Below are 21,550 nucleotides of genomic sequence, written 5' to 3'. Positions count from 1 at the left end.
TTCGTATAAGAAGGCAATTTGATATTAACTATTCAACAATATATCATTTAGTGTTGTCAGTTCATGACGCGACTACGCCACGTGTTCCCGAGGTCATATGGTATTACTAATGTATTATGAATGTAGGCGTGTCTGTGTTACTCTCAATACATATTTATATGTTATAAGACGAAACATGAAACAACGTTCTCTGTCATGTTAGAAGTATACGTGAGAAAACTTGACGTCATGAAATAAAATATTCTCCTTAAAAATAATGTAGTAATTGTTGTGGAGTATATAAACATCCTGTAAGTACGCAGCAACAGTGCTGGGCGTGTAATCTATTGATAAATCTAGTTTTATTCGAGTTGGAATTTTGAAGATACGTTAACGGTGTCGGAACCATTTAACAGGGGGGTAAAGTTTTCCGGTCGCTGTTTCATACATATTAATTGCGCATTTCATTTACACATACCTTCTTGCGTGTCCAGTTAACAATCTTAAAAGCCATATTTTGTATTATATCTGGTTTTGTTATATGAAATTACAGCAGGTATTCTTGTGGTGGATCTATAACTCTATTAAAGATTTCTCCTTTATTAAAGAGAATGGATAATAGCAAATGTTAACTTAAAAGTAGAATGAGTTGTTAAGAGAGTGTAACCAGACAGCTAGGAGAAACTTATTAAGTTACACCGGTGAAAGTACTTCCACGAATATTATGTAGGGCACCCTCAGTAGGGAACTGAGGCTTATTTTGCTCAACTTTCATGTGAACGTGCTCAGTCCCACGTTGGGCGCCAATGTAGCGGCCATAAAATTTCCGAGTCTCGTAATGGGATTCGAACCACCGACCTTCTAACCCGAATCGGACGCCTTGCCCACATGACCAAAGAGGTTAACCCCGTCAGCAAGCTGACAAGGTCTGTCATCTGTGGGATGACTCCACGCCCTGCTACAGTAGCATAATCTATATTTTTAAGTCGAAATGTCTCGTTTTTTTCAATAATTTATTATTTTTATCAAGTTTTTTTCTCGTTAATTCGATTATGTTTTCGTAATGTCGATTATTTTCTCATTATTTTAATTTTATGTTTAAAAAAATGAAATTTCGAACGTTTTCTCAGAATTAAACCCCAAATAACGAGAATTGTTTTTGAAATTACAACAAAAAAGAGAAACACTCGAAAATTCGAGAAAGTAATTACTTCTATATCCTAGTGTCTCGGGATTATATGATCTTAATCACCGGCTCATCACACTCTATAATAAATTACCAGTCCCCAAAGTACATGCACGTTTGTTTGACAGGGTTAATAATCGAATACTTCAAAGGTCACATGATTTTTTTCAAATACAATATATCCAAACATGATTGATAACATGTATATTTGGTTTGTCAAAACACCTGAAAAAACGAATTGCGTTGTCTGGAAGGCTTGACATCTTTTGTGTCGCAAATAGTCCCTGATTACGTCAAAACGTGAGAGTCAGGAATTTCCCTCTTGGTACAAGAAACAATTTCAGTATATTTGACACACAACTGCTATCATTCATCTTGTGTCAGTCATGAACAACTGATTGACAGTCGTGTCATATTTATATCCGCGCTATTGATGTTAAAGCACGTGTCTGATGTAAGATCCATCACCGTCACACCTCGCACGTCCTCCCTCCATTCGACCTTGCCCTTGCATTCTTATTCTCAAACGTTTTCTTAATTTCATTTACACATAACAACAATAAGAAATACATTTTTTAAATCATGTCAGGCAATAGATCCATCCACCCCTGCTCTTCCCTCAATCGCATATATTTTCCAATTATAATGGGAGGGCGTAGTTTGATTCATGATGATGCTCTTGATGACCGAATTGTATTGGGCACTTTTGTAACCTTTATTTGTCTCTTGTTGAGACTCATGATGAAAACAAGGCATCCCACAGTTTTCCTAAACGAGCAGGGATGTGGGACATAATCTCAATGTTGATTTTTTGAAGGTTTTGTACTGCTTGATGGTACAGAAATGAGTGTCAACCAAGCGAAGTGCCATATCAAATCGGGCCAGACTCCGCTTTTCAAGGAGAGGCTATCTGAAGGCCTAGTGCATCGCGTTTAGTGAAGTGTGTTGAAAAGATCAGTAACCCTGCAGAGTCCCTTACTTGGATGAAGTCGGCTGGCCTGAAAAGTGGCTTTCTGTTTGCTGCTCAGGACCAGTCACTTCCCACCCGAAACCGTCAATGTGTGATTTTGCATCAAAATGTAAATAAGACATGTCCATTATGCAATACATTTAATGAGACTGTCAAACACATTGTCAGTGGATGTCCAGCTTTGGCACACACACAGTATCTTAAGCGACATGACTAAGTGGCTCGATCCTTTTATTACCGTCTTCGCCATGGTTTTGGTTTTGACACAGAGGTTCATGCCTTGGTACGACCCAGAATATGTGGAGGGCGACATGGAAAAGTCTTGGAATAGGCCCGTATACAGCCTCAGACCTATCCAGGCCAACAAACCCGATCTTGTCATTATCGATAAATCCAATGAAATCATTTATATTATAATAATAATAATTTATATAATTTTCTGTCCCTTTTGACCCAAATGTGATTGATGAGATTCAGGAAAAACATGTCAAACATGCCGACCTCGCTTTTAAAATGTCACGCTTGCATCCCAAGTACCAAGTTGTCCGATTCCCAATTGTTTTCGGTGCCTTATGTTTGGTACCTCCCAATCTTTTGACTGACATTGGGAATGTACCCGGGTTTGTTGCCAGCCCATCTGACAATCTGGGTAATTTCACTTATATACCTGAGTGTCAGGCTTAATGTTGGCGGACAACCCATTCTGACGCAGGGCGGAATCGCTCGATGGAACCCAAAAGCACATGCGTTGTGATTATTATTCATATAAATAATAAGCTATTTTTGACTTCTAGTGTTTAATAATTCACACTTTCGAATATAATGCTATGCAAAATGACAATTGAATGAATATGCTTTGTGTTTATTTTCCTTAGTAATGATCAGTTAGTTGTAATAATTGATCTATTACATATGAAAGTATTTATTTATTGTAGCGACATTATAGAATATATGTATTGCAGTTAGCAGAACGAGCCTGGGTATTTCCAAAACAATTACGTCGACGTTCGTTCAAGGATACTGAGTGATATCCTTATTACAGGCGGACGCGGATGGTTGTAGAAACGTATGAATATTTCACGGGACATTTTCCCCCAAAAATGTGGAGTGAGGTAGGGCTTTTCAAATTGTTTTCATTGAAAACACAAATGTTGAGGGAGGAACACCTTTCCTTTTTGATCCAGCCAAGAATACTAACAAACACAACTGGGAAATCAATACATTTATTGTTTGTTTGTTATTTAACGCCGCTCCCAGTAATATTCCACTTATATGACAGCGTTCTGTAAATAATCGAGTCTGGATCAGACAATCTAGTGATTGACATCATGAGCATCGATTTACGCGATTTGGATACGATGCCATGCCTCAGCCAAGTCAGCAAACTGGACCACTCGATCCCGTTAGTCTCCCCCCACGACAAGCATAGTCGCCCCTTACGGCAAGCATGGGTTGCTGAAGACCTAGTCTCTACCCGGATCTTCACGGGTTAGCCATACAAATTATGCTCGGTTATTAGTCCAATGCCAGCTGTCAAGCATGGATTACATATGAAGCGGGTAATTTGAAAAAATATATATCGGCAATAAAATATTTGACGTAGGATTAAAAGTAATGCGCCGATGTCTGAGAATCTTTCCGGTTTTCTGCCAAACAATTACGCATCTGCAAGGGCGTGTCATTCAATAGCCTTGCAGTAATTGTGACACAACACGAGACGACCTTGGTCCAACTGCAATAGACCATACCTATACCACACTTACATCTATCGATACTGTTCATTACTTGACTGCCTACGTGATCTAGTGGATAGTGCGTTACCGCGGAGCGGTTGTTTGATACCCAACCGCGTCATACCAAACTACATTAAAAGTTGTACTTGTTGTTACCCTGCATGGCGCTCGGCATTAAGGGGCTAAAACAAGGTCTGGCCGGCTCGATGTCAGCATACTGTGTCTAATTAGGGTATCCATGTTGAACTGTGGGATGTCATAGGGATATCACTATAAAACTGGCATTGGTCCGGACTGGTACAAGCAGCCACGCACACACACACACGTCGCTATATATGTGCAAAAACGTTAAAGCACATTTCACCTCGCCACATTGTTCATTATTTAGGACGCACCCACCTTTTGTGTCACACTATTGAGATGCAAGGTGACATCTGTTACTGCACATACACAACACTCACACACAACACACAACACAAACACACAACACACACACAACACACAACACAAACTCACAACACGCACACAACACACAAAACACACACACACACACACACACACACACACACACACACACACACACGCACGCACGCACGCACGCACGCACACACACATTGTACTATTTGATCATCGTTTGATGTTCAATGAATAATGCGACGTCCACAACATATAGAACGTCTGAGGGCTACTTGTCTCAACTCAACGTATCAGCCGGTACACTTAATGTGCAACAGCCTGTAATAAGCTGATGTTGGAACAGGCTTCAGGTTCTACGGAATCGTGATCCAACAGGTAATGTAAGCTCCCACTCAGAGCTACTGGTGTTAGAGGTTCCTGATCAAACACCTCCACAGCCACGTATGATCCCCCGTTTGACTGATCGCCACATGTCAACCTGACGTCAATGGTGTATGCAATATAGGCACTAGGACAATACGATATTCGGTGTAATGTTGTCTGACGAATCCAGATTCAACTTACCCTTCGTGACAGTCGCGGTCATGTTGTAGACGTGTCACTGAACGTAACACCGATGCCAATGTCCGCCAGAATGAGGTGAGGTGAGGTGAAATGGGGTTTAACGTCGCGTCCAAGATTATTGCTCTTATATAGCGACGTGCATGTACGTGTGTGTGTTTGTGTGGCTGCTTGTACTAGTCTGGACTGATGCCGATTTATAGTGCTAGCTCACTGAGATACCATGCCGCAGTTTAACATGAATACCCCACTCAGACACAGTATACTGACTCCGAGCAGACCAGTCCTTGTTTTAGCCCCTTAATGCCGAGCGCCAGGCAGCGTAATAACAAGTACCATCTTTTAAAGTCTTTTGGTATGACGCGGCTTGGGATCGAACCCCGGACCTTCCGCTCTCCGGGCGGACGCTCTAGCACTAGACCACGGAGGCGGTCCTCCGCCAGAATGACCCGTATGGTGGAAGATCAGTGACGGTGTGGTGGACAGAAGGATATTACACATTGATGGGTCACGGCTACCTTGACGCTGGCGCATGTCGGGTTCCCTATAGCACCCAATAGCGGTCAACGTTTGTTTTTCCAAAAGGGTAATGTACAAGCAAACAAATTGCACTGCACTAGCAGAACATTCCTGTTAATATGACCAGCAGATACCCCAAATGTTTCATGAGCAAAGAAGGCGTCTTCCTCGCCTTCATCAGCTCCCAACCATGCTGGAGGAACTAGGCCCTGTGCATCAAACACAGTGGGACACCATTTCCTACGTGACCATGACCATTTGATGCCACCTTGAATCAACGAACGCTTGTTGAATCATTTCGGTTTACCCATTACTAAGGAATAAACGTCCATCTTTCAGAATGTTTCCTTAGTGACTTTGATGAACTGGTTTACCTTCAGTTGCCCGCAAGGTTATAGACTTATGATAATTATGATTTGTCAATTCCTTGTCATTTTGATGAGCTACTTATTACCAACATTAGACAACTCTTCATATTTCTCAGATGTCATTATTTGACATACCGTATAATTTGATAGTACATCTTGATCTTGTGCCAAATGGCTGTACTTCAGACATGAAGGTCAGACTCGGAGTAATGTTTAAAACGCCCCCGTGTGAGCACTGGTGTACAACCTAATGCTAGCACAACACAGATATTATTCTTGTTTTAGATGATCACTGGGCCACTATTGGTTGTTTTTAGGAACCGGTTATTTAGGGTGGGGATAAGTTTCCGCCAGGATTTACAAAAGAGCAAAAAAAGCCCGTTGACGTGCTGGATATCATGAAAGAATGCTTATGAATAGAGCATGTCTTGAAGCAGTCCCCGCAGTCTCTAACAGAAATCCCTTAGTAATTCATAAGTATTAAGTAATTGCACATTCGCTGATATGACGCAAGTGAGGAAAAAGCAGTGTAATAATCTACACTCATTCACCTCATTTTGATATCCAATACATACTGTACAGCAATTCACAAGGGTGGAGTGTTGGTGTGTGATCCCTTGATACGAAAGACTTTGGGTCTACTCCTATATAGATTTAATGTTCTCTATTTGGTTGCTTTTTACAATCAGCATAGGTTGCGGTGGTGGACCTTCTCTAACTCGGGGAGGTAGCCTTGTGGTTAAAAAACCATCACACTGAAGGTCCTGGTTCGATTCCCTACACGTGTGAAGTCCATTTTCTGGTGATATATTGCTAAAAGAGGGTAAAATTGTTCTCGCTCACTCACTTTAACCCGTAATTCCCGTAACAATATGTGTCTAACAATATTTTCTATAATTATGAAACTTAAATTCAATTTTTTTATTATGAAATGATCTTCTTTTTCAGCAATATCTAACAGTCACGTCACAATCCTTGTTCAGGGCAACGAAGAACCAGATATACTTCCGAGACTTTGTGATAGTGATTCCCCAGAATTGGACAACCCTTCCTCACTATGAGAGCGCCACGGATGCTGACGTCCACCATGCGCAAATAATCATTGACAAAGCCAACCCAGCCTACGGCGAAGCCCCGTATGTGAAACAGTATGCGACGTGTGGAGAGGCGGGGTTGTACATCCATCTGACCCCAAACTACCTCCTGGACGATGAGGTCACACTCAAATGGGGACTACCAGGTAAGGAGGTCACAAGAGAGTTGTGTCATATACTTCAACGTTATTGACCGGATATTTGACTGGGCTCCGATCCACCCAAATGAGTAAACGGCTAAAATCGCTTCGCTGTGCGGACCAACAATGGAACCAGTTTTACGCGGATAAAGTCTTTTCCGTTTTCTGTCTGATTTCTGAGGAGTGCATATTCAGCATTATTGTTTTTATTACTTATACTTATGAGGGAGACATTAAAGTGAAGTCATGGTTAAATAGATTATATTAAGTCACTTTCTCTTGGCGGATTTAATTCCATTATGTGAAGGGGTTGTAAATTGTCAAATATGTACACGAACAAGTATGTTCTATCACTTTTCATGAGGGGCACATTATCTTTTCGAATTGAAAGTGAGGAATCGAAAAAGTACTTTTACGAGTGAACTCTTTAACCACTTACCAACCGTTCCTGTTTGATGGAGCCACATTTTGGAAAGATGGTATAACTTGTGTTTGGCCATACTGTCTTTCCATTTGTGAACAATTGACTTGTTTTTGCATGTGTTTGTGACTTGTGCCACCGGTTGGGCAGGATACGCTCACCTTTTCGCGAAAACCTGGTATCATCACTATTTGATAGTAATTCATAAACACAATAAGCCATGCTCATGATACAGTCGGAATGGTACAATGGACTCCGCTTTTAGCAAAGATTTCTTATGAATATGGAAAGGGTTTTGTCGCTTTTATTCATAATAAATTGTAAAGTTTTTCAAAAGTGCGCTTTATGTCAAGCGCTAATTCTACTACCGGAGGAGAAATTGTGCTTCCCACTCAACCTTCCTACATCATATAATATATTAACCGGTTTTTACACAAGCTTATAGAACAAAACTGTCGTTCAATACTTCTTTGTAAGTATTCAAATATTTACGATACAGTTGATCAATTGTCAATTAGCCTGCTAATCTTTGAGACTAATTCTGTCATATATCATCCATTTATAATCAATTTGATAGACAGTTTCCGTGGTCGTGTGGATAGAACGTTTGCCCGGAGAGCGGAAGGACGGTGGTTCGATCCCAGGCTGCGTCAAACGCCTCGGGGTCATCATATTGTGTCTGAGTTAAACTGCGGCATGGCATTTCAGTTTGTTAACACATTACAATCAGTCTTATAGAAGATGCGGGGTAGAATAGGTCTTCAGCAACCCATGCTTGCGGTAAAAGGCGACTGTGCTCTCGTAAGAGGCGAGTAACGGGATCGGGTGGTCAGGCTTGCTGACTTGGTTGATGCATGTCATCCCATTTGCGTGGATCGATGCTCATGATGTCAATCACTGGACTGTCTGGTCCAGACTCGATTATTTACAGACCGCCGTCATATGGCTGGAATATTGCTGAGTGCGGCGTTAAACAACAAGCAAACAAACTACAAGCGAACACACATACACACGTGCATGCACGTCGCGATATAAGTTGAGTTATCTTCAACGCCACGTTAAAGCCCATTTCAGTTCCCCGCACTTTGATAGTTACGAATGATCACCATTGCTGAATATGGAATATAAATGTCAGAAGTGTCTGTAGTTCCTCAAATAAACCTGACATAAACAGCCGATTTCATTACAGCTTGGATTAAAATGATCATGTTTCCAAGTTTCCTTGCTATATTGGCATCTGACATGTCGTAAACAACTATATGTGACAGATGGACCACACGAGTCTACAATTCATGACAATGTCTGCATTTTGTTTCATTTTCATGATCGTCTTTAATGTGACTTTTATTTTGACATGAGTGAATACATATGTTCCCGGGGCAAACGTTAACTTGTAATTCACTTGAAAACTTTAGTGAACATGTAGGTTGAATCACGAGGACCTTATGACTGATCACCTCGTGGTCTATCTCATTGACGAGCAACGATTAGACGCCAGGGTCCGAGTTGTCTAACCTTTTACAAAACTACATTGTATGGCCAGCAATCAAGTTTAACTAACAAAAAAATGATTGCTTTTATAAACGTCTTCAAACAGATATTCAAGAACACTGTTCTCAACTATGAAATGCATGTTCAGGGCAAGAATACGATTCAAAGAACATTTGTCAATCAACTAAATATTACTTGCCCATGACGATGGGCCTTATGTGAGCCAACATAGCTCTGGCAAAGAAGAGCAATTTTAACGAAAATTTACTTAATCGCATGTTCGCGCAATGTATTGAATGCCATACTGACTAAATCACAAATATCGCTTTTCGTAAAGGTATTTGTGCGCGTGCACGTGCGTGCGTGCGTGCGAGCCCCAGAGCCCCAGTGCAGCCACATTCTATCACCTTCACGTGGAGTTTTCACATATCCTTATTCACTTGCACGCACTGTAATTGATCAGTGGTCATACGTGATGACTTGGTTGAAGTAGATCATTGCTCACGATACTGAAGACTTGATTGCAAATTGTCTGGTCCAGATTCGCTTGTTTATATATCGAATCTTAATTCAAGAATATTCCAGGGTGCTGCGTTAGACAAAAAAACCAAAACAAAACAAAACGCTTACACTTACATCTTATAGGATACGCTTACCCTATTCGTGAACACCTGGTGTCATCCGGATTTTCAGTGATATTTAGTTTGACCAATGGAATTTGTTGCGGCAGATGATCGAGACTGATAATTTTCTAGCGTTGACGTTTTGAATTGAGCTGAATTATCCTAAGTAAACACCGTGGAGAAGTAGTCTGCTGGTTAAAACGCTAGCATTTCACATCCAAGTCCCGGGTTCGACTTCCCACATGGGTTAACGTATGAAGCCTTTTATGATGTTCCACACTGTTATAATCCTAGAACACTGAAAAATACTCTCACACATTCCCGTAAACGACGCGTGAAGTATTCGGGTAGAGAATAAGTCTTCAGCAACCCATGTTTGCCGTAAAAGGTGACTATGCTTGAGGCGACTAACGGGATCGGGTGGTCAGGCTCGCCGACTTGGTTGATGCATGTCTTCGTATCCCAGTTGCAGAGATCGATGCTCATCATGTCAATTATTTGATTTTTATGCCCGGATGCTATCATTGAGAGCCCGCCGTCCTATAGCTGGAATATTACTGAGTGCGGCGTTAAACAACAAACAAACAAACAAACAAACAAACAGATATTCCCGTAATGCTTCTCTGAAAGGATGTCATCTTCTTAGTTATTGTAATTTATCAAAAGTCAACTCATTCAAAACACCATGCATCGATATGTCTTCTACGTGGTTTTCTTTATATATACCGTGATTCTATTTTCAGAGAAGACTTTGGTCCATGAGTGGGCACATCTACGGTGGGGATTGTTTGATGAGTACCCCATTGATCCGCAAGACACGCCCTTCTACAGACATGCCGGCAAGTGGGAACCAGTCAGGTGAGACTCAGACTCGTGTCTTATATAAGGATGGACATGTAGTAAAACAAGCAACAATTACATTATGATTTCATTTTTTCATCGTGTTACTGATAATGATAATAGTGCCCCTTTTTATAATCCAATGGACCGCCGTCATATAGCTGAAATATTGCTGATATTGCGTAAAACAACAAACCAACCAAAAAATAATCCTATGGCGTATCATCTTATGACTATTTCATTTATTTATGTCAACCGCTCAATGTAACCACGAACATAGAGTCACGCGACACGCGACAGTCAATGAGTATTAATTACAGGACGACAGATTTACTACCTTAAACAGCTCAACATTAAATTCAAGGGAAAACTGCGCGTACTGAGATGGCAGCAGTTGGCGTATACTTACTTTCATTACCTTTAGATATTGCTGAAAATGCTCCAGTTGCATGGCAATGTGGGGTACTATTTGCATGACATCATCTCCAAGCAGCTAATCACACACATTCAGGTCCCACGCTCAGAATATAGCTATCAATTAACGCTGAGTTGTATATCTTGGTATTGTATACGACTAAAGATTGGTGAGTTCATATTTACTCGTAAAGGATATGTAATGGGTCAGGGCCCAGTCATCTAAAGCGCCCCTTATCTCGCTGTGAAGAGTTGCGTACCATGGACGTGCCAGAATCCTACGGTCGCGGCTTCGATTCCCAGATTTCCACAATAACCAGTGATCATGGGTTCTACCAAAGCGGTCGACGACCTACATACCTGCTTCCAGATTAAGCCGTGATATATACTAATATACATCAGCTGTTTAAAGCCGCCCTAAACCCAACCATATTCTGTATGAAATATCAATACCCACTGGTGCTTGGTGGTATGAGTTCATACAGAGCTGGTTTCTGAAAACAATTCTCTCATTCTCGAAATCAGCAACTCGATTTTGTCTTTAACATGTTCTAGAAAATGTGCGAAAGTACAAATAAAATGATATTGGCATTCCTAAGATCTGCACTCGTATTAGTTGGTGCTCAAATTCTTGAAGAGCATTGGTGAGGGAGTGAGCTAGTTGGGTTTAACGCCGCTTTAAACAGTGTTTCAGTAAAGAGGAACGTTGAGAAAAGTACATCATTTGAAAAACATTCATCTAATAGTCAGATCAGAATAAGTCAGAAGCTAAAATGTAAGTGCTTAGTCGTATATTCATATTTTGATAATATCTTTCAGTCCAAACATACTCATTAAATGAATACTGGTTTCTCTGAATATATTTTGGTTGTTAATGATGAATAAAAGAACATGCTAGCTGACGGTAAAGTGCCAATATTGACATGACATGTTCTAACTTGAAAGCCCTTGTTAATACCCTTCTATTATCTTCTGTCTCTTTGCTGTATACATAATCTCAGAGCAAACATACCAGGTCACATTCTTTGAAATAGAATATGCCAATCATGAATCCAGATTTTCTGAACATGTTTTTATTCTCAACTCGTTTAGTTGATGGACATGTTTAGGTTTAAAAAATGTTTAAATATTTGTGTGGGAGAAAATTCTCTGTTAATGTATGCAGACCAAAATTAAGAAGAGTTATGTCTGTTTTACTGTATTGTTTTCCGTCATTTAAGGACGAGTAAACAAAAATGATATGCACACAAAACACAATGACATGCAACTTATGACGTTAATGTGAGGTGTGGCTCATGTAAATAGGACGATATAAACACACATCTCTTGTGTCACTGAGGGAAGAAAAGGAGCAAAGCAACCTCCCCGTTGTGACATTTACCACGCTTGATGTTGTTCGTTCATGTGGAAATGTATTGTTTTTTGTACCAAGTGTGATATGCTCATGATTGAAAACGGTTCTCTTAATCTTTGAAAATTAAGATATGCTTGTGTTTTTTTTGGTTTTCTATTAAGTATTTTTTTATCTTTTGACAAAACTGTGTATAAATTCATGACTCGAAATTCCAAAATAATCTCATGCTTTTCCATCAAAGTTTTAGTTTAATATCGGGTTATATTCCTTCCCTTGTATAAAGCGTTCTGACGGGAAAACATTTTGATTTTTGGCTTTTGTTAACCTTATTACACATGACATCAAGCTGCAACTATGTTTGGAAGCGAAACCGTACCTTCGAACGCTTTACACATTATGCTATCTGCCGAAGTATATATGTCGTACTCACGTTACCTGAAGAGACGACTATGCATGCCTCATGTGATATATTAAAAAGTGTAATGGCCCCACCCTCACGAAGGTGGCCAACCTTAGGATGCTGACGGACAAGTGACACGAACATTGTGTTCAGGTGACGGATCATTCCTTCAACTGCTACACGTGGACAACACAAGCCATCATGAATTGGCTGTAATTTGTCATGTAATATAAAGTGATGATTTGAGGTCTCTGAAGTTGAGGTGTGTTTACATGCCGTCAAATGGATGACGTTTTATCAGGGTTTGTCCTGTCGTTGGACATTATCTAAGCATGAACATTCGGAGAATTCAAAGGACGCGAACTATATCATGTGAAAGGCACGACATTTCGTTTTCTATTCTCCTTTTGACAATACATTGTGTACATATATGTTGTAAATTATTATTTATGACTTAGTTGGACAGATCCCTCAATGACAATGCATGATGAACATTTAGGTTGTAAATTAATTATTTAATACTTAATTAAGCAGATTCCCCAATGACATTACATGATGAACATATAGGTTGTCAATTACTTACTTAATACTTAATTAAGCAGATTCCCCAATGACAATACATGATGAACATTTAGGTTGTAAATTAATTACTTGATACTTAATTAGACAAATTCCCCAATGACAATACATGATGAACATATAAGTTGTCAATTAATTACTTAATACTTAATTAAACAGATCCTCCAATGACAATACATGATGTACATATGGGTTGTAAATTAATTACTTAATACTTAATTAGACAGATTCCCCAATGACAATACATGATGAACATATAGGTTGTAAATTAATTACTTAATACTTAACTAAACAGATGACAATACATTATGCTAGATACATTTGGTAATACATTATTATTTAAGTACATAAAGGTTGTAAAGAAATACACTGTAGTGACAGGACTGGATATGACTTAATACAACTGACGGAGTAGATGACAAGTGGGCATTCATCAATCTGGGATTCGACATCCAAGATCAGCGGATTGCGGTTGACAAAGCGACGCATGCAGTGGTGCGACATTCTTGACAATTCATGGTCACATGCTTCATTTACAATTATTTGGCTTTAAATAGAACATCTAGAATAAGAAAATAGAGAGTGAATATATAAAACAACAGACTTTATATCTTCCGATTTGTTCTAATTACATTATTTCTGTTATTATATTAGCAGATGTCTTGCAATATGGCTCACACATGATTTATAACGATTGACATAATAATTTGCATACGACTTGTAAACTGTGGTTTAATTAGTGTTTTGTGTGACAGCAAGTTTGATACATGTTAGTGCGAATATATTGCAATACCCGAAGACATGCATTAGTAATTTGTTAACTTTTAGTGTTGTGTTAACATGAACATTATTTCAGTAATATCAAAGCGCCCAAGCCATATGGGAGAAGGGGCGAAGGTTGACTAAGTTGGTTGTACACAGCACTTCGCTGACGCCAACAAGCTCTGGTCACAGACCAAGAATACAGGCTGCCCGCGACCAGAGGATCCTTGCATGACTAAGGGACCCAACTCTGCAAATCCAATCATGGCGAAATTGAATTTGTCAACAGCGTCGGTTGTAATCCTTTGTACAAAACATGTATATCGCAAACTGTGAGTACAGTTACCAATGTTACTTTTCCAGATGTTCCACGGAAGTGGAAGGGGTTCTGCGAAGCGAGCGCACGAAAGGCGAGTGTCCATTTGACATGTACACCGGACAACCAGGAGATGGGTGCAAGTTCTACCCCATAATGAAGCACAACCAGGGCGTGTCGTCCATAATGTTCATGCAGTATCTAGACAGCGTAAGTGTAACCATATACTCCATAGTTGCAAGATATATTTATGTATATTGGTTTGTTGTTTAACGCCGCGCTTAGCAATATAACAGCAAAATGACGGCGGTCTGTAAATTATCGAGTCTAGACCAGACAATCCAGTGAATGACATCATGCACATTGATCCACGCAATTGGGATACGATGACATGCATCAAACCAAGTCAGCGAACCTGACCACCCGATCCCGTAAGTCGCCTCTTTCGACAAGCACAATCGCCCTTCAAGCCAAGCATTGGTAGCTGAAGACCTATTCTAACACACATATTCACGGGTTGACATATGTATGATATATACTAGAAGGTGGTGAGGTGAAATGGTTTAAAGTTCAGGATTACTTCACGTGTAGGTGTCTGCCTGGTCGATTGGATAGAGTGTGGAAGGACGATGGTAACTTTGATCCCCGGCCGCGGCACATCAAAATACATTAAAATATAGTACTTGTAGTTACCCTGCCTGGCACTCGGTATTAGGGGTAAAATAAGGACGGTTCGGCTCGGAGTCGGTATTCTGTGTCTGAGTTGGGCATCCATGTTAAACTGCGGCATGGTATCTCAGTGAGCAGGTACCATATAACCAGCAAATGTCTGGACTAGTATAGGCAGCAACACACAGGTGCATGCACGTCGCGATGTAAGTGCAATTATGTTGAACGGGACTTTAAACGCCATTCACCTCGCTTCATCCCACCTCACCTCACCTCACCTCACCTCACCTCACCTCACCTCACCTCACCTCACACCTCACCTCACCCAACCGTACCGCACCCCGTCTTTAACATGATATTTAAATAGACATGACAAGGTATTCTGATGACGTACGTTTGACATTTAGCACATGAATTTTAAATAAATGTGTTTTTCTGACGCGGACAACCAATATTATGTCAGGATATTCAGCATAAAATATTCAGTATGCACACGTTATAGATGTTCCCTTTGTGACAAGTGCACCAAATACATGGCTATATTTTTCACATTAAACATGTCGAAAACACCCTTGTACTTAACCATCAAGTGTACAGCTGAACCTATTTTGAATTTGATGTCATGACCATCACAGAACTGATTAACGTTAGTCATATGTTCAAAATTGGTGTTCTTTACCTTCTTGTGAGTAGTATATATGCTGTCACAACACCGTTGGAAAATGCCAGTATGGCTTGTCAAGTCTTTGATTGCCAGAACACTGGAAAGGAAATTTGAAAAGGTGAGGTGAAATGGGGTTTCACGTTTCGTTCATATACATATAGACAAGGAGTGTCACCCGCCATCTTTGTCCTTATTCAAGATTCCGTGTGTGTGTGTGTGTGTGTGTGTGTGTGTGTGTGTGTGTGTGTGTGTGTGTGTGTGTGTGTGTTGAGACAAGCTGCCCTCAGACGTTCTATATGGTGTAGACGTCGCATTGTTAATTGAAAATCAACGATGATCAAATTGTACAGTGTGTGCGTGTGTGTGCGTGTGTGTGCGTGTGTGCGTGCGTGCGTGTGTGCGTGCGTGCGTGCGTGCGTGCGACCCAGTATACTGACTCTGACCTAACCAGTCCTTGTTTTAGCCCCTTAATGCCGAGCGCCAGTGGGGTAGCCGCAAGTACCATATTTTAGAGTCTTGGAAGAAGATGAATTCAAACGTGTTTATTGCTTGTAACAAGGTTTCTGGGCTCCTTCTTTAGCTCTCATCCTGCATGAAGAGGCACGGGTGGCCCAGTCGTCAGAGTTGCGTCCCTTGGGGACACCAAAAATCTATGATTATGGGGTCGAATCCCGGTTACCCCAGTTATATTTCCAAGTTTGTTTCACCAAAGTTGTAAACGTCTGAGACCTGCATCACTTTGGGCTTTCATCCCACATTAAACTGATACACCGTGATATAACTGCAACACTGTTCAAAGCGGCGTTAAACCCAACTCACTAACTCACTATAAGAAACAAGAAGTAGCCTAGAAACGTTGTTACAAGCTATAAAGAACGTGATATCAACAAAGCTTTGTTATATTAAAATGGGTCGAACCCATGGCCAGGAAAGATGAAATAACATCTGTTGACAGCTTTGTGCAAAATATGTATATATATTCCAGCATGCCAGTGATTTACCGCCCACAACATTCCATTTTTACTTTGTAATATTCTTTTAAAAAAGCTCAATTTGTCATGTGTCAAGTATAGTGTTTTTTCCGACACACGCTGACGAGACAAATGAGACATGCTTTCACCATAAACACTGCACAAGTACAAGCAAAATAGAAAAAATCACATATTTTAATAATTTATGTCTGTTATTTCTGTATAAAATGATATGATTGATGATGTAAGGCTATTGACGCGAACCAGCTCAACGTAAACAGCGACACATTGGGTGGGGCAATGCTTGTGTTTCACTTCAGCGGTGAAGTCTTAAATAACTTAATATAAATAATAATGTTGGTGTACCATCATCACGTATATCCAGCATCTTGACACCCACCCTAAACCAGGCGACAAATCCAATGAGGATCACCTACCGGGGGATGATGCAGGGCGTGTTGTTTTAAGTAATAAAATTAAGCTGGAGAAAGATGGATCACAACAAAGAGTGGAATGTATTTAGATAATAGATTGGCACAAGGACACGTTTTGTAACCGAACGAGTTCACCTTGACCTGACCTTCAGCGAAGGTATAGTTAGAGAGGCCTGCTTGTAAATATGGCTCAAGTGCTTTAACTTTAAAGCCTCTTTAAGTATGTCGGTTATGTAGCAGCGTGTCAGTTTAAGGTAGGATGAAATGTATTATGATGGAATCCTACAAGGGACATTGTCACCCAAACAAGCCAAGAGTATCATAACTAACTAGAGCGCGACATCGCGGCAATGCGACAAATGGTCAAAATATCGCGTTGCCGTATTAACGCATTTTCGCGCTTTGGTTAATTTTGACCCTTTTTACTTGTTCATTTGAGGACGACAACGCGAGAATGTCCTTTTTAGGAATCAATAGAAAACCCATGTGACGCAGTTCATGGGTGGGTTCCATTTTGGTGAAACCCAGGAATACTGGTGAGTGTGTTTATTACGGTAAAGGGGCCACCGGCCTTTTATTCATGAAACTTGACATAATAAGCGCTGAAGCGCCACATAATATGATTACAGTTTCTGTTTATGCAAATATTAAATGATTGACATCCATATTATGCAAAATAATTACTACGTTTCTTTAAAGCTAAAAAGATAAATTTAGCCAAATTATTTATGACCTTGATTTTCCGTGATGTGAATAATAAAATAAGCTTATTGTTCGATGGGAATTTATAATAAAATTCTAGAATAAGACTTTCTCTTAAGTCCTGATCAAATGGGACATTCAAGACAAAAATGTAGTTCTGATTCAATATTAGGTATTACACAGAAGGGACAAAGGCGATTCTTACGGTCAAGTTTGAGACGACGACCGTTCTGGTGCTGACAAACCATCATAATCACACGATTCTGGGATTTGAACCATGTGGGACTCGCTCCTGGCATAGTCATGGGAGATACCTTAATGTTGGATGAAAGCTCAAACTGGCTTAAACGTTAACCATTTAAAATAAACCTCGTCCTTTCCATAAAAATTGTGTCGCTGTGGCGAACTGTTATCCTAAATGCCGAGCATGGTGCTGAGTGAGTGAGTGAGTGAGTTTGGTTTAACGCCGCTTTTAACAGTATTCCAGTTATATCACGGCGTGTCAGCTTAATGTGAGAGGACAGCCCGAAGTGATGCAGGTCTCAGACGTTTACCACTTCGTTGAAACCCACGAGCACGATGGGGTGCCTACAAACCTAGAAACATAATCGGGGCGAACCGGGATTCGAAACCACAATCATAGGTTTCTGGGGTGGCCAAGGGACGCAACTCTGCACAGCGAATCGCGGCTCCTTAGACGACTGGGCCACCCGTGCCCCCAGCATGAGGCTGAAACCTATATACTAACTGAAGAAGTGAATAAAGCAACTCTTATAGACACGGACTCCTATACACACAAAAGTGTTTACTCACATGTGTTTACTTGTTCAACAGACCCGTGAAGATCCGGGTAGAGAATATGTCTTCTGCAACCCATGCTTGCCGTGAGAGTAGACGAGGCTTGTCGTAAAAGGCGACAAACGGGATCGGGTGGTCAGGCTCGCTGACTTGGTTGATGCATGTCATCGTATCCCAATTGTGCAGATCGATGCTCATGATGTCAATCACTGGATAGCCTGGTCGTAACTCGATTATTGACAGACCGCTGTCATATAGCTTGAATATTGAATACAAACAAACACACAAAACATGCTAAACAAAAAATAAAAGCCAACCCACCCATCAATTTCGTCTTGTGTGCAGAATAATTTATTGGTAATCTAACGTCTCCTTATTTTGGAAACTTGTAAAAATTCGCATAAGATAAAATATTAATAGTAGAATGATGGTTTCATTGGAATATATCCCTTTGGTATATAGGTAACAAGGGGGCTGTTTTATACTCAGAACAGCGTCCTGCCAGTTTCCGGTTGACTGACTCTGTGGCACATGTCACCTCAGCAGTTTATGCATGTGTCACGTGACGCATGTGTCAGATGAACTGTGTCAACAGACCACCGGAACTTAGGCCGCTGTCATGTCAGCATGTGCCCGCGCATGTGGTCTGGTGCGCTTATCCTGAGCTGAAGCAGCTGAGGTGGAAATTGGTTCGACGGCGTGTTCAAGTTTAGTGCACTTATATAGCGACGTGCATGCATATGTGTGTGTTTTTGTGTGTACGTGTGTTTGGTATGACGCGGCTAGGAATTGAACGCTCTCAGGCAGGCGCTCTATTCACTAGACCACAGAAGCCAGAATGATAGGAAAGTTTTGTTTAATAAAACAAACCTTTTCAGAAACATATAGTATATACTAAGTCTAGTAATCACTTCGACATGTAACAACGTATGCAGACATGTCATATGTAAAATGCTGTATTTATCGGATGAGAGGCTTTTATTAACTTCATAAACAACACGCACACTGAGCGAGTGAGTGAATGAGTGATCAGTGAGAAAGTGAGTATTGTTTAGTGCCGCTTTAAGCACCATTCCATCAACAACACAGCGGGGCAAACCAGCAATGGCTTTCCATCACTGGACTACTCCACCGCCCCTCTTCATACAAAGCACCGTGTCAGTAGAGGTTATATTATAGCAATGTAGGGGCGGTCGGGTAGCCTAGTGGTTAAAGCGTTCGCTCGTCACGCCGAAGACCCGGGTTCGATTCCCGACATGGGTACAATGTGTGAAGCCCATTTCTGGTGACCCCCCGCCGTGATATTGCTGGAATATTGCTTAAAGCGGCCAAAAACCATACTCACTCACTATATCAATGTATGTGTCCGTATGTACTTACCTCAGCATAAGTCCTCAGCAACCCTTGCTTGCCGTAAAGGCGACGATGCTTGTCGTAAGGGGCGACTAACGGGATCGGGTGGTCAGGCTCGTTGACTTGGATGAGGCATGTCATCGTATCCCAACTGCGTGGATCGATGTTCATGATGTCAATCGCTGGATTGTCTGATCTAGACACGAGTATTTACAGACCGCCGTCATATAGCTCGAATATTGCTGGGTGTGGCGTTAAACAACACCAAACGAACAAATAAAACTTATCTTAACTTGCATGAAACTACTCGTTTCTGATTGGTTACTGAATGTGAAAATTCTCCCACGTACCCCGCTGACCGATAAAATATAAATTCCATATAGCGTGATGGAAAATGCCGAGCTTCTGACCATTACGAATACAGTGATTTGATTATATTATTTCAAACCTGAACACATATCAAATGGAGTTTAGCGAATTAAACCGAGTTTTATCAGATTGTAATGCAAGGACGATAACTCTGGATGTGTTTACGTTGTCAGCTCGCTGTCACGCTGGTCATTCTGATGAAGATATTTAAAATTTAAATAAACGGGCAAACATAATGCCCATAAAGGAAATTCGTTGACAACCGGTCCCGCGGGGTGTTATTTGCCCCACGTCATACACTAATAATGTATGATAAGCATACAATACAGTCTTAACTGTTAAACGATTCACTAGGGTATCGTCTCCTGCATTTGCAAGATCTCGCTATGTAGAATTGCCTCCCTTTGTAGATTAAGGATCCGCGTGTATGTATTCCAGATTTGAATACCAGTTTTCGATCCGAATATGGTCCAATGCCTGTATCACTGTCAGCGTTATTTTCTCAACCATGAAACAGACACGCTTTGATAAACCTGAAACACTGAGTCAGTGACGTTTTCACTTCCAGATAACGGATTTCTGCGACGACCCCTACAGCGCCCCCGGGGAGTACCGCCACAACGTCTACGCCCCGAACAGACAGAACAGGCTGTGCAACTACCGGAGTGCATGGGAGGTCATGAGAAAACACGAGGACTTCAAAAAGAGTAAGCCATAGCTTCATCATAGGGTACATCGTGGGTCACAAGAAGAAATGGACCTTGTGCTTCTTTTGAGTTGGTTAACTCAAAATACCCCTGAACAAAAATGTGTAGAGCTTCTGCCTGGTGAGCTAAAGGTTGGTGGTTCTATCCCAGCATACCAAAAGGAACGTTGCAAGACGGCACTTGTCACCCTGTCTGGCGCTCGGCATTACGGGGACTGGTATCTCAGTGGACCAGCACTATACAATCGGCATTATTCCAGGCTAATACCATCTCTCTTGTGAAGTGAAATATTGACCCTAGTAGCCAGACCCTCCTATGCAAAATACTATATTAAGGTGCGCTCAACGTAACATTTTCGCCTCAATTTGAACATGATGTACTGCTGAGCCCCCCCCCCCCCCCCCCCCCCCCCACACACACACACACCCCACTGTCATGCTTATATATATTATAATGCCAAGGTTATTTCCAACTTTCAGTCGGAGCGCCCCTCCCTGCATTCACGGACACCTCGCCCAGGTTTCACTTTGTGCAGGTGAAACCAACAAGGAGAGTTCTCGTCCTTGACGCCTCCGGGAGTATGACGGTACATTGGTATTCTTCTTGTATAACGATACAGCTGGCCCAAAATATTAGCTTGCAGAGTTGCGTCAGACACCTATGATTGTGGGTTCGATTCCCGGTTCGCCTCGATTATGTTTGTAGGTTTGTCAGCA

At 41.1% G+C, this 21,550-nt stretch overlaps 1 protein-coding gene across 1 annotated transcript in view; it reads left to right on the top strand.

The window, feature by feature from the left end:
- Nucleotides 1–21,550, top strand: part of LOC124116595 (calcium-activated chloride channel regulator 1-like) — a 41,189-nt gene that overhangs the window by 10,870 nt on the left and 8,769 nt on the right. The window contains exons 2-6 of the mRNA XM_046477988.2: nt 6,682–6,973; nt 10,246–10,360; nt 14,215–14,377; nt 20,696–20,834; nt 21,314–21,420. Coding sequence (XP_046333944.2) covers nt 6,682–6,973; nt 10,246–10,360; nt 14,215–14,377; nt 20,696–20,834; nt 21,314–21,420 — 816 coding nt within the window. The remainder of the gene's footprint in view (nt 1–6,681; nt 6,974–10,245; nt 10,361–14,214; nt 14,378–20,695; nt 20,835–21,313; nt 21,421–21,550) is intronic.

This window comes from Haliotis rufescens, unplaced genomic scaffold (genome assembly GCF_023055435.1).
Source record: "Haliotis rufescens isolate VD_foot unplaced genomic scaffold, xgHalRufe1.0.p SCAF_22, whole genome shotgun sequence".
Lineage (NCBI taxonomy): Eukaryota > Metazoa > Mollusca > Gastropoda > Lepetellida > Haliotidae > Haliotis > Haliotis rufescens.
This window is presented reverse-complemented; position numbering and strand designations above follow the sequence as displayed.